At 34.0% G+C, this 17605-nt stretch overlaps 2 protein-coding genes across 2 annotated transcripts; both read left to right on the forward strand.

The window, feature by feature from the left end:
- Nucleotides 1-2098: 2098 nt before the first annotated feature.
- Nucleotides 2099-15515, forward strand: LOC113515281 (calphotin-like). The gene is made up of 6 exons (XM_052896379.1): nucleotides 2099-2128; nucleotides 2451-3497; nucleotides 7022-7501; nucleotides 11186-11648; nucleotides 14001-14092; nucleotides 14938-15515. The coding sequence occupies exons 1-6, from the start codon at nucleotides 2117-2119 to the stop codon at nucleotides 15454-15456; spliced, it is 2613 nt and encodes an 870-aa protein (XP_052752339.1). The 5' UTR covers nucleotides 2099-2116; the 3' UTR covers nucleotides 15457-15515.
- Nucleotides 6917-11758, forward strand: LOC128200973 (cuticle protein-like). Its single transcript, XM_052896350.1, has 2 exons — nucleotides 6917-7496; nucleotides 11190-11758. Exons 1-2 carry the CDS (start codon nucleotides 6986-6988, stop codon nucleotides 11702-11704), a joined length of 1026 nt encoding a protein of 341 aa, XP_052752310.1. The 5' UTR covers nucleotides 6917-6985; the 3' UTR covers nucleotides 11705-11758.
- Nucleotides 15516-17605: the final 2090 nt, after the last annotated feature.

A 17605-nucleotide genomic window follows, 5' to 3' on the forward strand; every position in this document is an offset into this window, starting at 1 on the left:
AAAAAAAAAACCATAGTTCGGCTTTGGTGACATTTTAAGAGGGACACACTGATCACCCCATGACTAGTTTTCGAGTTCCCTCAGTCTCTTCTTATGACACCCACGGAAAAAGAAAGGGTGGCCCATTCTATGCCGGGGCTATACGGCATATTTTTTGTATATACTAAGCCTATTATTATCAAAATGTATTTTAAATGTATCATGTTCTAAACAAGTCGATTCGACTTACGAAATTATTTGCACTAAATTGTATTTATTGATCATGTTACCATTATTGACGATTGCAATTTAAAACAAGTTATAATAAATAATAATTTTGATGGTAAAAATATACTTGTAGTATAATAATATTTCTCAATTTAGTTTACACTTGAGTTTAGGATTGTTTTTTAAACTAACATGGCTATTTAAAGTAAAAAAAAAAAACAGTTTTGAATCATTAAACGGTAGAAGTGAATATGTTATGTAATAATAAATATATATATGTAGATAGTGGTAACCGTCGCCTATAGACTACATAGTAGTGTAGTGTAGTATCTACATATTTTCAAACTGAAACACAGCCATGCAAACACAACTGCTTCACGGTTGAAACACGAATGGGACAGAGGTACCCAAGCAATCGACTTTTGTACAAAGTCTCCCTCTGGTAAATATATATTATAAATAAAATAATAATAAATATATAAATATAAATATATATTTTAGGTACTACATATATACATCATACGTGTGTATGTATGTGTGTATATGTATGTGTATGTGTATATATATATATATATATATATATATATATATATATATATATATATATATATATAATTTATGTAAATATTTATTTAAATTTCTGTCTTGCACTACTACTGCCCATCACTACTTCCTATAGGTTGACTGGAAGAAATCTCTTTTAGAGATAAGTTCGCCTTTGCTAACATTGTTATTAACTTATTGTTGTTACTGTATGTTTTTGTGCAATAAAGAATATATATATATATTTACTGGTGCGATAACGAATATGTTAAAAATCTGTTATTCAATATTATGTTTTTGATAACAGACTTTTAACATATACGAAAATAGATACTTGAAACCAATATGAGCAATATTGAAATATGTTTTTTCCACTATCAATGTCTAGAGGAAATCAAAATATAAATATCGAATTGGTATCTATATTTTTTTTTTAGTGGGTAATAATGGATTGGTAACCCCACCCGCGCTATCGGTATACATCGGCGGGGTACCAGTGAAGGATGATAGGGGAAAACGAATCAGGTCAGTCAACCCATCGTGACGAATTCAACAAGAATTGTTTACGATGATTTCCAGGGGGAACCATGTGGAGGTCGACCTAATAAGGCATATTACTAGCAATGGGGCTGTCAAACTCTATTGTTAACAATCCCTTTCCCCCTGGTATCTATATTACCCATGCCTACTAATTTGTAAGTACATATTATTTTCTAAAATTAACATTTAAGGTTTGCTTAAAGAAAAATTGAGACTAGTAAAGTTTTAATAGACATACTATAGTGGATAGTCAAAAGTTGATTAGATAGGAATGTAACGTTGCAAAGAACGAGCTTAAATTATTTTATTTTGTTATATTTTATTATAATTATAATTTTTTATAAGAAAATTGGAATGATAACGCCGCCTAATCTATCGGTATACGTTAACGAGGAGAGATGATAGATGAGAATTAAAGCAGGCCAATTAGCCAATCGTGACGAGTTCCTCAAGAATTAACTACAGTGATTTCAAGGAAATAAAGTAAATTGGTAACAATAAGACTGTTAAATATCACTATATTAAAATATTTTGAAGCAAACCTAATTATGCTATTTAATAGATAAACACAATCTATGTTTCTCAAAAAATAATTAGTTTATGAAACTAGCGACGTGTATTAATCTATTATGGGTCTCAATGGGTTACATAACTTCCTTTAATCTAATTTATGTCCATCGGGGCCTGCCCACTACATCCATAAGTACTCGTCGATACTAATATGCGTAAGCGCAGCAGAGACGTCTGCGCAACATCTTGTACTAGTATAAAAGCTCTTCGCTGGTTCATAACATCACATTAACTCACAATAACCAAACTAACCAACATGGTAGCTAGAGTGAGTAATCAACTTTTAATTTTTATTAACATAAAATAGTTTAGAGTACCGTACACTATAAGTAAACCCCGATTCATTAAATAAAGGTTGTAAATTCAAAATCGAACAACGGCAAATTGATTTATCATTTTTAAATATATAAATTTTTCATGGTAAATTCCTTCAATCTACCTAATGAATACGAGGGATGTTGGTAGGATCGATACGATCAATCCGGAACAATGGACAAAAAACCTCTTCATCCGGGATTACTATCATAATCGTTCTCTTAAGAATGTGGAATTACACAGAATTTGATTGACATTTAACATTTATTTTATAGATCACAACTTTCTTCTGCTTGGTGGCTGCAGCAGCAGCAGTGGCCGTCCCAGTGGCGCCTGCTGCCAAGGTAGTATACGCAGAGCCTGATGAGCCGGCCAATTATGAATACCAGTACTCAGTACAAGATCAACACAGCGGCGATGTGAAACAGCAAAAGGAAAGCCGCTCCGGTGATGCTGTCCACGGATTCTACTCTTTAGTTCAACCAGATGGCACTCAACGCATCGTGGAATACACCGCTGATAACGAACATGGATTTAACGCTGTTGTACGTTACGAGGGTCAAACTACTGCTGCGCACGCTAATGTTGCCTATGCAGCCGCCCCCGTCGCCAAGGTCGCCTATGCAACTTCTCCTGTTGCCAAGGTTGCCTATGCTGCTCCCGTAGCTAAAGTGGCCTACGCACCGGCTCCCGTTAGTTACGCTGCTCCCGCTCCCGTCAACTACGCCGCATCGACTCCAGTCGCTAACGCTGCTCCCGTCACTTATTCGGCACCGACTCCAGTTGCCAACGCTGTTCCTGTCAGCTATGCCGCGCCGGCTTCAGTTGCTAACGTTGCACACGTCAGATATGCCGCGCCGGCTCCAGTTGCTAACGCTGTACCTGTCACTTATGCCGCACCGGCTCCAGTTGCTAACGTTGCTCATGTCAGATATATCGCACCGGCTCCAGTTGCTAACGTTGCTCACGTCAGATATGCCGCGTCGGCTCCAGTTGGCAACTCTGTTCCTGTCAGCTACGCTGCGCCGGCTCCAGTTGCTAATGTAGCTCACGTCAGATATGCTGCGCCAGCTCCAGTTGCTAATTCTGTTCCTGTCAGCTACGCCGCGCCGGCTCCAGTTGCTAACGTTGCTCACGTCAAATACGCCGCTCCAGCTCCTGTCAGCTATGCTGCACCAGCCGCAGTCACATATGCCGCCCAAGGCCCCGTAACTTACGCCTCTGCTCCAGTTGCCAATGTAGCCTATGCACCCGCTCCCGTTGCCAATGGAGCCTACGCCTCAAATATCGGTCACGTCTCTTATTCCTCCCCCGCCGTTTCTTACCAACATTAGAAGTATTTAGTATTAAGTGCCATAGTTGAGTTTAAAGTTATTTATTTATATGATAAATAAATCGAGTTGTTAAATCAATAATAACGTTTTATACTTCATTCTAAAACATAAGACAGCGTAGAATACAAAATTAAAATACCTGTTATAATAATAAGACAAAAGAAAATTGAGTTATTCTTTCAATTTTACATTTTGTTAAATAGACCATTACTGAAACAGGGCTTCTTGGAGAAAAACAACATCCTACTGTGAGCGTATTCAATTATTTAGTTTATTAGCAAATTATAAATTGATGGAAAGTGTAGATGCAAACATTACAGAATAAGAACATCCCATTAAAAAGAAAAAATGTAAAAAAATACCTAGTCTCGCAACGTTGTTCTTCCACTATAAAAAGCTGTAAGATCTCATGTAAAACCATATCAGTTATTTAAGTTAGTATCTCTGGAAACACCTATACCGTAGCTTCAAAATACATATACGCAAACATTTTGTGTGTTGCAGGAATCTTCGACTGTTTCTTAAAAACAGCGATCTCAATAATCTTAACAGCTTTTGTAGCTAGACTTGCTGTTCCAAACTATCGTTTAGAAAAAGTTAATAGGTCTTTTATGGGAATGGGCATTAAATGTAATAAAAAATACCAAAGGATATACATATGGGATATATATATTTAGGATCTACCTTTTTATAAGTTTAAAACTGTTATTAAAAAAACACTTATTGAACAAAGTCTAAACGATTATTTGAATGACAAATGTGCATGATGTTAGACGATCATGCACGGGCTTTTAACGACCATGTAATTTTAGACTCAACAGATAATAACTTTCTGAACCCTGCAAAAAAATTAAAAGGGTTTAAAAGTGTTTGTAAACAAGTCTATTTGAATAAAGGTGGTTTAAATTAGAATTTATTCAATAACTCTATTATAAATTGTTATCTAAATAATTACCTATCTAAATTTATAATGATCGTATCAATATTAGACAACTTTATTTTTATAATTATAATAATGATTTGGCATTCCATGTCAACATATTCTACTTATAAAATATTCTTAAATGCACTATTGAGTTTTAGTTAATAATCGAAATAGTAAATTTTGTACAATTCACAACATAAAGTTTATGCATTTGCTAGAAGTATCTTAGAATTTTGATGCTCGCTGTGCATGTCATTGACAAAATTGAAGGACTTTGACAAGCGGTAATTCGTATACTATAAGATAGAAGTATTAGATATATTGGCAACATAGCCAGTTAAAATATGTCCTCTTGATCACTAAAACTTGAATGAAATTACAGTATGTCAAACGAGTCGTGAGTCGCTTCGAGAAATGTATGGTACAGATGGTACGACTCGGCGGGTCATTGCTGTGTCCTATATTTGCACCGCCCGTGTCTCATCTGTATTTTCACTCTTATAGACTTCAGTGTTTGAAACTCGTTAACGTAACTCAGATTTTATATTGACTTCATGCCACACTGTATATATAAATATATATTGTTACTTCATTATCATAATTTAAGTAATTTTTATACCATATTTAAGATTGTCGCATTCTTACACACTGCGTTTGCTATACGGGATCGTATATACAAGAACATTGGTTCTCAAAATTATTTTCTTCACTTTTTCTGCATAATTATCTCATTGCAAATTCTATCTTACACCGAAATTCCGGCGCGTAACCCTCTCCATAGTTGAGCAAATTGGAATTTCGGTTTCGGTTCTGTGGGAATTCCAATAATCTTTCTATTTATAGGTCTCTTCGATTTTAAGGTAGACATAAATCGTTTCAAAAATAATAGTCGAAATGTTATTCTATTTAGTTTAGAGACGGGTTTCGTGAATATAAATCACTCATTGAACGTGTTATTTATATTATCAAATATTCTTAAGTGCACTATTGAGATTTAGTTAATAATCGAAATAGTAAATTTTGTAAAATTCACAACTTAAAGTTTATGCATTTGCTAGAAGTATTTTGTATACAACACTCACTGTACAAGTTTCGCTTAGATTGATGGACTGTCGATACTCGTTCTCATTTAGAAATAAGTAGATAACAAACCTATGGTGAAATTTGTTATAAGTGAATAATATTCATTCTGTTATTAATTCAAATAGTTTCCATTTTTTTGTTTATTTTTTTTTAGAAAATTATTTTGTACTGTTTATTATAAAGGACTCCTGTGTCAAAACATCGTGTTTCTAGATCTTGTTGTTTTGACAGTGTGTTGATCAATCAGTCAGTTTTAACATCCAGTTATGCGAAATCTTTACATTTTACATAAAATAAAAGGGTTAAGTTACATCTCATTTTCGCTCTACCGATCTCATGAAAGGTATACTAATTATTATTATCTATTTAATAATAAAATTTAATTGAAATCTGTTTACCCACTTCACATATAGCATATGCTATATACAGATGACTTCTTGCCAATTTTGAAATTATTTTTAAATAACATAACTGTATTCATTCTTAACTATATAAATTGGGAATTAATACATGTCGATTGATGAAACGAATGAAATAGATTCTGTAAATCGTGTGAAAGTGTAAAAAAGTATGAAGATGTGTATTAGAACTGAACTAGTTTCCATCGTTGGATCATAAGAGTTATATGTCTTACGTCAATACATTACGTTAGTATCTATATAGGTGAGTAAAATTACTTCAATGCATAGGATATGAGTCTTGTGACGACCAATCGCGGAGCGACTGTTGAGGTGAGATCTCTAAAAACTTAACAAAAATTAGTAGAACAATTTTTAATGATTTATAATTAGGCTGCTGGTTCCAACTGCAACCCCGGCACCCTTGAGACAGAGATAGTAGAATTTACATATATGTAAATACTATCACTCACAAGAACCGTAATATACTAAAACGTTGATTTAAAAATAAACCAAGTCAATACCAAATTCCGTATGACCTAGTATTACGCCGCCTGCGCACATTTATTAGCGTTATTATACACAGTAGATACCAACATGTGTGAGTGAAATAGAGGAACAGGTATAAAACTGCGGACTGACAATTGAAGCAACACATAATTGCACTGTAAAGAAAACAAACAACATGGTTGCTAAAGTACGTGCCCAAAACAATTAATCAAAATATAATTTCATTTTGTTATACGAAAAACTGACGTCATTAAAAAAAACCTAATTGAGATCCTTCTTGAATTCGGTTTTTTAATGGATATTAATGGAATTGTAACTCCATTTGCAGTAACTTTAGACGCTAGCGGGGCACAACTGAGGGATGAGAAGTGAGAATGAAAAAGCATGTTAGCCCATCGTAATAAATACACCTGAAATTCAGCACGATTATTTCCAGGGGAGACCACACGGAGGTCGACCTGATAGTGTCTGATCTAGTAGCATTACTAACAATTCATTCGACTCGTTTGAAGTCAGTTAAAATTGCCATTTAATGTAGATATTTTTTTTTGTGTTTAAAAATGTTTTTGATGTCATACCGTTTTATTTCTGTACAGGTAGTATCCTTCTTCTGCTTCGTAGCCGCGGCAGTGGCGGTCACTATTCCCACTGTGCCGGTGGCCAAAGTGGCGTACGTAGAACCGGAGGCTCCTGCCAACTACGAGTTCGAGTATTCAGTACAGGACCAGCACAGCGGGGACGTCAAGCAGCAGAAGGAGGGCCGCGCCGGTGACGCTGTCCATGGATCCTACTCCCTCATCCAGCCTGACGGTGTCCAGCGTATCGTCGAGTACACAGCCGATAAAGTGAACGGATTCAACGCCATTGTACGTTACGAGGGACAGGCAGCCCCGGCGCCAGCTAAGATTGCCTACGCCGCCGCCCCGGTCGCTTACGCCGCTCCTGTTGCCAAGGCCGCATACGCTGCACCAGTTGCTAAGGTCGCGTATGCTGCTCCCGTTGGATTCGCTACGGTACCACTCACATACGCCGCTGCTCCCGTTGCCAAACTGGCGTACAGTACAAACCTCGGTCAGGTTTCTTATTCATCTCCAGTCATTTCTTACCAACATTAAATATATGCATTTATTATTATTTATTGATTAAATTATAATGACTAATTAATTATAATATGTTTATCTTATTTTTATCCAAATAAATAGGTATAAATAAAATAGAATAATTAACAAAAATCCGATTTCATACACTATCACATTATGGAATAATCATGCAAAACTATTACATTTTTTAACTTCAAGTTGAATATAATTGAAAAATCGATCAGCTGTATTCAATTCTAAAAGCAGCCATTTCAATAATAATAAAAGGCATCGACATATTAAAGTCACTGATAAGTAATGACTACATTTAATAAGGTTGAAAATATTTGAATTTATAATATGAGTAGGACACCAAATCCTATCCCGATATATGGGACTAACACGGAAATTTATAAACCTAATCAATTGCAAAAATAATATTATTAATTATTACTCAGACGCTAGTATAGTTTAATCAATTAGTTGTCTTTATTTGCAAATTATAGAGATTTACAATTTGATCGTACAATAATAATATTATAATACTGTATTAACATACCACGTCTGAGTTGTAGAAGTTAAATAAGTAGATTTTGTTCCACAAACAAAAAATCTATTCCAATCGTGGCAAAACCAGATATTTTGATTAAAAAACCAAACTATTGACCCGATTTTAATGGAATTTCTATGGGACATGATGAATGATAATAATGAAAGGGTATCCTTCCAGATAAAAACGAAAATAATTTTTCAAATCAGTAACTAATTGACTTAGTTCTAAGATAACAGATGTAAATAAAATCGAATTGAGAATTTCCTCCTTTGTTTGAAGTCGATTACAATATATATATATATATATATATATATATATATATATATATATATATATATATATATATATATATATATATTTAGACATCTCTCATGTATCATTCACATTTATTATCTATTTTAAATTTAATGCATCTATATGTACTTAATATAATGACAGTAATCTTATTATGACATACATATACTGTAAAAAGTAGGGAAAAAGCTAGCGAGTATTTATTCAATTCTACGCTTTCAGACATCATTTAAACGCACTTTCCGCAAAAGTACCTATATTTATTGTTAAATTTTTTTGTAATATGTAATTGAACATTAACAAAATGAATGAATGAATGAAAAAATTTTTTGTTCCCTTTAAAGAACAATATATTATCAATGCAAATATGAATGAATGAAAAATTTTTATAAAAGAATATGCAATATGCAAAATTTATCAATGCAAATATATGCACGTAATGAGGTATTTTCATATCATTAGTGCCTCAACTTAGTGCCTGCTAAGTTAGCATTGAAATTGCAATTGCACACAGCTCTCTTTGCTTATTTAGTTATTAAAATATCACTTTTATACGACCACTTAAAAAGCAGTCGTATAAAATTGTGTTTTCAGGGTCCATGTATGTGACACTTTTTATTTTTTAGTTTGGATGTATATTTTTATTGGCTATTACATTGGCTATAGTCATTTTGAAAATAGTTAATTTTTCTGGCAGGTTATTCGTACTTCTTAATTTACAGAGATTTCTTTGAATATTATAATAATAATTCTTCACATACAGTGCACTTTGTGATATTTATGCTATGGTTCACGTATGCAGGCGATAGTTACTGCTTTCCATTAGATAAACTATTGCTTATTTGTTATTCAAAGTTAAGTAACCTACATGTATGATAATAATGATTGTCTAAGCCTATTAACATAATAAATGCGAGTTTATAATGATGGATACTGAATGGGTGTTTGTTACTATTTCACGCAAAAACTACTGAACGAATTTGAATGAAGTTTGATACACGGGAGAGTTATATCCTAACTTAGCATATAGAATATTTTATATTATGATTAACGCGGGCGGAGCCGCGGGATACAGCTAGTAAGACATATATAATTTTATATGTAAATTCAAATATCATAACTACTTCTGTTAAAACTATAATAATAGATATATAAAAAACAGACAAGTGATAACGATGATGAAATGAAAATTAGTATTTAAATGAATTACTAAAAATACTAAAGTACTAAAAATAATCAGTGAACGATTCGCATTAAAAAATCTTTGTTTAGTTGAAGACGCGTTTTAATGAAAGACTAAATTTAGAGTACTCGATACCGACAAGGCTGTGTGAAGAGATATATATATATATAGAACGTGGATGAAGTTAGAGAGGCAAATCACGATAAAAGAAAGTGGTAATAATAATACATTAAGAATTATAATTGCAGATTAATATTATCAGTAGATTCATCACTTTCGTAAGGTAATTATTTTTACAATTATTAATTAGATGTATTTTTTTTTCTCAATAATCCAAATCTTGGAACTAAATACACCGGTTTCAATTTGACGCATATAGTTAGTATATAATCTATATAATCAATAACTACATATTTCTATATTCAGTATAATAGTGACCGACTCTATCTTCAGATGGGTAGATAGAATAGGGTAGAATATTAAATACATTTTTTTAAACTAAAATATAACCCGTGCTACTCGCTGATAATACAACTTTCTATAGATTATTTTTTTAAACGTTTTTATGTTTATCCTTTATAAACAAAAAATTTAATATCTATTTTTTATACTTAATATTAGTTTAAATAACTTCACTATCTTATACAAATACATTGCTTTCTTTACACAGCCTATTCTTTACAGGTTTCTATTTTTCCTAAAAAATTCTTATTATATATAATTTTTTTTCCATTTTATAGTATCTATTTCCGAAAATAAATTAATTTCCTAGAAATAGTTGAAACGGCAATTAATATATTACCTGTACCACAAAATTTTAATCATAATATAAATAAATTATTAATAACAAATGTTGTAACTATAACATTGAATTAAGAGTAAATTGAAACATTTGAAATTATATCAGAAATGGTTATATCATCGGAATTATTTACATACATGTGAGTGATATTCAGTAAAAAGTAAATTCAGAATTATTATTTAAGTTCATAAATTCTAAAACAAATGTTTACTAAAAAAAAAACTTGCTCGAGACAAAACAATATTAACAATGTATCATGAACTTGAACGGATTGGATATTGCATCATTCGCAAAATATGACCGTCAAATCAAACATGCAACATTGATATAAAAGCTCCGGTTACCGACCTAGGAGTACATTATCTGATAATATATCCAATGTGTAACATGAACGCCCAAGTGAGTAGCTGAGTGACAGTAATAATCGAAATATAATTTAATTTTCAAACTTGATAGCCTGGATAAGAAGCCGTTTTTTGCTTGTGCTTATGATAGTATCTAGAAATACTTTTTATTATTTATTTATTACTTATTGCATTCTACAATATGGTTGGACCTTATTGGGCACAGCAAGTAGTATTAATTACTTATGTTTCTTTACCATTATTATACTCGTAAATGTGAACATGAGTTTGTTTGTTACCTCTTAACAAATCACAATGAAATTGAATTTAGTGTTTTTTTAGGGTTACTTGCTATCCCATATCAGTAAACATGTCCCGATCTCGCTTTTACCCGTGAATATAAGAAACTTCATGTATCTATCTGTCCTTCTGTGCATTATCTATCAATCTGTCAGTGTTAATAAAAAATGTTCTAAATTTTTATAAATCTTTACTTCAATTTCAGGTAGTAGCCTTCTTCTGCTTCGTAGCCGCGGCAGCGGCGATTGCTATCCCCGCGGTGCCAGTGGCCAAGGTGGCGTACGTAGAACCGGAGATTCCCGCCAACTACGAATTCGAGTATTCAGTGCAGGACCAGCACAGCGGGGACGTAAAGCAGCAGAAGGAGGGCCGCGCCGGCGACGCTGTCCACGGATCCTACTCCCTCATTCAACCCGACGGCGTCCAGCGTATCGTCGAGTACACAGCCGATAAAGTGAACGGATTCAACGCCATCGTACGTTACGAGGGACAGCCAGCCCCGGTGCCAGCTAAGATTGCCTACGCTGCCGCCCCGGTCGCTTACGCCGCTCCTGTTGCCAAGGTCGCATACGCTGCACCAGTTGATAAGGTCGCGTATGCTGCTCCCGTTGCATACGCCCCAGCACCAGTCACATATGCCGCTGCTCCCGTTGCCAAACTGGCGTACAGTACAAACCTCGGCCAGGTTTCTTACTCATCTCCCGTTGTCTCCTATCAACATTAAATATTTAGTTAATAGTTATTTATTTATTAATAAAAAAATATAAAAATTCACTAATATGATTGTTTTATTACTTATTAACTTTTATAGGTAGATAGGTATAAATAAGACATTATCAAAAATCTTTTTAAAAATAATATTTTATTTTAAAAACATAACATGTCATTATACTCGTAAGTCCAAACTAGACTGTCCTACTATTTGTTATTACGGATACAATAATATGTATACAGTCATATGTGTACAGTGGAACTTTACTTGTTTTTATAAAAAAAAATATTAAGAACTGCACGTAACAACGAAATACATATCGGAACTCAACTAATATCGACTATCTCTGATGGGTATCCAAATCTATCCTAAGATATAAGTAGGATTTCTGAACTATGATGGAATGAAACGGAACAAATGGGACGAATGACTAAATGACGAACGGACTAGTGTTAAGAAGGCAGTTATTTAACAAGCAATGCACTCAGTCGTGTTGTGTCAAAAAATTAAAAAAAAAAGGATTCTGTGAAATTTGTTTTCATATTCTGAACCGATCATCCCACATACTTAGTAAAATTCCTATGCTTCCTATGTACAGAAAACTATACGCGTGATGTTGTTTTTTTATTTATTTATTTAACTCTTTATTGCACCATAAATAAAAATATACAATTACAAGTGAATAATTCAAGTGAAATACAGTAACATAAATACAGTTTGAAATATACACATAAAGGTACAAAAGGCGGTCTTATCGCTAGGGCAATCTCTTACAGACAACCTTTATGTATGTTATCTAATAATATTGTCAGGTGTAAATCAATTTGGAACATTCTTTTTTATCTAAAAGTAAATACTTACAAATTGGTCCCACAGAAAATTTATCAAAATTAGCACAGTAGTTTTTAAATCAAATTAATTAATTTTGTCGTAATTGAAGTCGATTTTTTTTGTGGAAAATATCTTATGAAGTTTCAAACTTTAGGTAATAATAAAAAAAAATGTTCCAGATTAGAAACTCAGTATAACTCATGCCTGAGATTTCTTTTTATCGTAAAATTAAAATAATGCTCGGTCGTAAGCTAGGGATATGTTTTATTAGACTTCGATACAGAGACGTGTATTCTAATTAATTAGTAATGCGAACAACCAGTCCCATTGCTGGCAATATACCTCTTCAGGTAGACCTCCATGTGGTCCACCCTGGAAACCATCGTGTTGAATTCCAAGTGTATTTATCACGATGGGCTAACTGACCTGCTCTTTCATTTTCACTTACCATCCCTCACTGGTGCCTCGCTGCGCCGGTGTATATAGCGAAGGCGAGGTTACCTTTCCATTATCATCCATTACAGATCAAGGGATTGTTAATATTGTGGATCCAGTTCCATTGCTAACAATATTCCCTGTCTGGTCGACCTCCACGTGGAAACCATCACGTTGAATTTCAGGTATATTCACGATCTAACGATCGTCACGATGAGCTAACTGACCTTCCTTTTTATTCTCATTTATCATCCCTCACTGGTGCCCCGTCAGCGTATACCATGTACAGCGTATACAGCGTATACAGCGTTCGTGCAGGCGAGGTTACCATTTCCATATCATCCATTAAATAAAAAATTGTAGCTCATAAGAAATATCGTGGGTGTTCGTGATGGTGTGACATTAATGGTATTATTTATGTCTTACTATTTTACATTAAGTGAAACGTCAACCAACTTGTTATTCTAATATCCAGCGGAAACAAAGTAGGTAGGTACATTTTATCCGCAGATAATATTTCGCTTTATGTTCGCCTTATCTGTCCAGTATTTTAAATGAGATGAGAATTAAAAAAAAAGTTAGTTCTTGTTCTTTTGAAACTTTTTTTTTTATACAACTTAGAATGGCAAACAAGCTGACGGCCCACCTGATGGAAAGTGGTAACCGTCGCCTATAGACATGAGCCGTACCATGGTTATAACAAAGTATACTGTTTCGCCCATGATACCCCCCCCCCCATACGTTGCCATTCTTGAGAACTCAGGTGTTATTCCTCTGTACCCAGTAAATTCACGCCATATCCCATCCTTCAAACCGAAACACAGCCACGCAAACACAACTGCTTTACGGTTGGAACAGGAATGGGACAGAGGTACCCAAGCAAACGACTTTTGTACAAAGTCTCCATCTAGTAATTTTTTTAATACAACTCAATTTACATCAAAAAATGCATAGAAAAGGTACAGTATAAGCAATATAATAAGAAGTGTAATGGAGTGCATATTGCATCATTCTCAAAGTAGTCGCAAAATATGACCGTCAGATCAAACGTGCATGACTGGTATAAAAGCTCCGGTTACCGACCTAGGAGTACATTATCTGATAACACTTCTACCATACAACATGAACGCCCAAGTAAGTAGCTGAGTGACAGTAATGATCAAAATATAATTTTATATTGAAATTAATTAACCAGAGAGACGTTGATCAGTTTAAAAAAAAAAACTTGTTTGTGTTTGTTTTGTGAAGTTGCCAAAGGATATTGGAAACGTGATAATAATAGAAATAAAAAAAAAACTATTTGTAAATGATAATTGTGTCATTAACGATCGTGGTCAGAGATATTTAATTTGGAAGAGTTTTCGAATTACACTAATAGAGAATTTTACATATAAGATCGTATATATGGAATTAATTAATCACCTATCAATACTACAAAACGATTCCGATGAACTTATAATAGAATTACAATTGAATTGAAAATAATAAAATTTATGTTGTTTGTGAAGAGACATAAATAAATATATTATTATTATAATTGAATTGAAAATAAGTCAATACATTTTTTTATCACTATGTATCAGATACATTTTAATTTTATTTCCATTCAGTTAGCTGAATAAAAATAAAATTATTAATATTTAAAAAAATAAATAAATTAGTCCAACCTTTCTCAAGTGATTCATTCACCAAGGGACAGCATTTCATTTTATTTTTTTAAATTACTTTTGCCATGGGATTTTTAGGAAATCTTAGTGATTATTTTAGGAGTCTTAGTACTTATGGCCATTGTAATATAAGGAAGTTCGGTATAAAATATTTTATGCTTTTAACTGGACCTACTAGATTAACCTATGCATTTTTTGTTTATAAAATAAAATATTTATTTTATATTTTAATGTATTTATTTATAAGAATTAATTACTATATTCATCTAGTTTACAAAAATAATAACATAATAAATGTTTACATATTTTTAGGTAATATCCTTCTTCTGCTTCGTAGCCGCGGCTGCGGCAATCGCCATCCCCGCGGTGCCAGTGGCCAAAGTTGCGTATGTAGAGCCGGAGGCTCCCGCCAACTACGAGTTCGAATATTCAGTGCAGGACCAGCACAGCGGGGACGTCAAGCAGCAGAAGGAGGGTCGCGCCGGCGACGCTGTCCATGGATCCTACTCCCTCATTCAACCCGACGGCGTCCAGCGTATCGTCGAGTACACAGCCGATAAAGTGAACGGATTCAATGCCATCGTACGTTACGAGGGACAGGCAGCCTCTGCGCCAGCTAAGATTGCCTACGCCGCCGCCCCGGTCGCCTATGCTGCCCCTGTTGCCAAGGTCGCATACGCTGCACCAGTTGCTAAGGTCGCGTATGCTGCTCCCGTTGCATACGCTCCAGCGCCAGTTGCATACGCTGCTGCTCCCGTCGCCAAACTGGCGTACAGCACGAACCTCGGCCAAGTCTCCTACTCATCACCCGTCGTCACCTATCAACACTAAGCTAGCAATATAAGTTATTTATATACTATTTATAAAGTATCTAAACCAAATAAAACAAAGGAATAGTGAATTCTATTTTGCTTTTATTTTTCCCCTAAGTCAGTGTGGAAAGAATTGCACGAGGAGGCGTCAAAACGACGTATCCGATATCAAAACGCTCTAAACGAAGTTAGAAGGAAGCGTGCGGGTAGTGTCGGGGAATCAATTGAATTATGTAGCATTATAAGGCGAGTGGCTCCGGTTACGGGGCACGTCTGCGCCCCCAACGGGCCGTTTTGACGCATTGCTCTTGACACCTATTCAGTCGGCTAGTTTGCTCGAAACCGCCTCAATTAAAGCTAGGAGCCTTCCTGGAGTTACCCCCTCCGTCACCATTCTGTTTGACTGCGGGGGGAGGCAGGGTGTTTCTTTGTAGATTATAGTGCTCGCAATGCAAAACGGCAGGTACAGTCAACTAAAGTTAATGAAATGCAATGTGTAAAAAAATCTACCTATTTAAATAGGACTCGTATCAAGAATTTCAATAGAAACTTTAATTATAAAGTACATCCATTAAAAATATTAATTTTTTAACTGAATTTAGTCACGACTGTTAGAAAGTGGAATAAAAGTTTCATATTTATTATTATTATGACAACAATAATACCTAATCCAATCTCATTCAAAGCGCATCTAAAAAAGTGGATTTAGGAATAAAAGAGTAATTTTGTTATACTGTACCTACCTTCTTTTCCCGTGAGTATTATAAGAGGTGATTAAGGGAAATTAATGAACGAGACATGGGCAGTATCATTTCTCTTAAAACATCAACAAAGTCTAATTATGGTTGTCTAGCGTAGCAACTACTGGCAAATCCCCATAATGGGGAAGGCCTATGTTCAACGGTGGACAGGTAACGGCTCATATAATGAATATAATGACCTACTATTACAAAAATTATTACACGTATTATCAGTGACAGATAATAAATCAATCGACCCATCTTGACGAATTCAACAAGAATTTACTACGAAGCTTTCCAACGGGAACTGTTTATAAAGTAGTTACTAGTCCTAATTTAATGTATATATCTACATACATACATGTACCTATACATCTTTTATTACACTAAAATTGGTATTGTTACATTCTGGTCATTGATTTTTGATAGTAACTGTAGGTAGGCGTCGACGGTTGCATTAATGATTGCAGGCAAATATAAATTGACAGAATCGAACGAAAGTGGTTGTTAGGACAAAGCGGAGGGTTGGCAAAATATGTGAGGTGAATATTTATTCCCTGGCTTCCTGTTGCGATAAACTGACGTGAAGGGTTGTTAAGAAACATTTTGCATCAAAGAAATCCACTAATGTGTATGACAGTTATTGTAAATGTTCGTTTGTACGCAACATTAGGTCTTTATAGCTATAAACTACGAGAAATGTATTTTTTTTTTTCAATATAATTCGGGATATCTGTAGAGATAAAAAAAAATATTAGATACGAATTGAACTGGTGTCTAATCCAGCGATTCCTAAAGTGGGTTCCGCGGAACCTAGGAGTTCCGTAAAAAAGCCATCAGCGTTCCGCGAAATTATTTATACAGTGAAACAATTTCATTCTTCACATTAAAAATAAAATGTTATTCTTTTAAAATATTTCTAATAAAAGCTTTTGTTTTTATTTAAATTGCAGTGTTTTTTATTTATAATCATTTGATTTGGGGTTTCATAAAATAAAAGGTGTTTGATTAAAGGAAATGAGACACGAAATTGATAATTCTATGTCATTTAGGAAAAAATATTCAGAAAACATTATTATTATTAATAAATTTAATATTACATTACACAATAAAGCTCGCTGCACAAATATTTAATGTTATTCAAGCCAAATAAAAATCAACGCATGTAAATGTTTTGGTGAAGTTTTTAAATCCGCCCACAAAGGGTTGTAACGCGTTAATCCGGGTATTATGGGATGATGAACTATAACCAATATTACCTCCGTGCCTACTTTTATCCCCCGATTCGTTTGTATAACCATTATCACTGATGTTATAGCGAATGTTCTCGATTCCTTTGAGACTACTAGTCCAGTAATTAGAATCTAATGATGAAGGGTTGTAAAGCTTTAACAACATGACATGTTATGAGGTAATTGCTACGTTATT

This window comes from Galleria mellonella, unplaced genomic scaffold, assembly GCF_026898425.1.
Source record: "Galleria mellonella isolate WM207_F2 unplaced genomic scaffold, CSIRO_AGI_GalMel_v1 utg32, whole genome shotgun sequence".
Classification (NCBI taxonomy): Eukaryota; Metazoa; Arthropoda; class Insecta; order Lepidoptera; family Pyralidae; genus Galleria; species Galleria mellonella.

What these genes read in the sequence shown, in the direction of transcription:
- LOC128200973 (XM_052896350.1), top strand. Translation starts at nt 6,986, where the DNA reads ATGTTTTTGATGTCATACCGTTTTATTTCTGTACAGGTAGTATCCTTC. An exon ending in GGCGTACAGTACAAACCTCG is followed by an intron (nt 7,497 to 11,189) that starts GTCAGGTTTCTT and finishes AATTTCAGGTAG; the next exon opens with TAGCCTTCTTCTGCTTCGTA.
- LOC113515281 (XM_052896379.1), top strand. An exon ending in ACAGTACAAACCTCGGTCAG is followed by an intron (nt 7,502 to 11,185) that starts GTTTCTTATTCA and finishes CTTCAATTTCAG; the next exon opens with GTAGTAGCCTTCTTCTGCTT. An exon ending in CATACAACATGAACGCCCAA is followed by an intron (nt 14,093 to 14,937) that starts GTAAGTAGCTGA and finishes ACATATTTTTAG; the next exon opens with GTAATATCCTTCTTCTGCTT.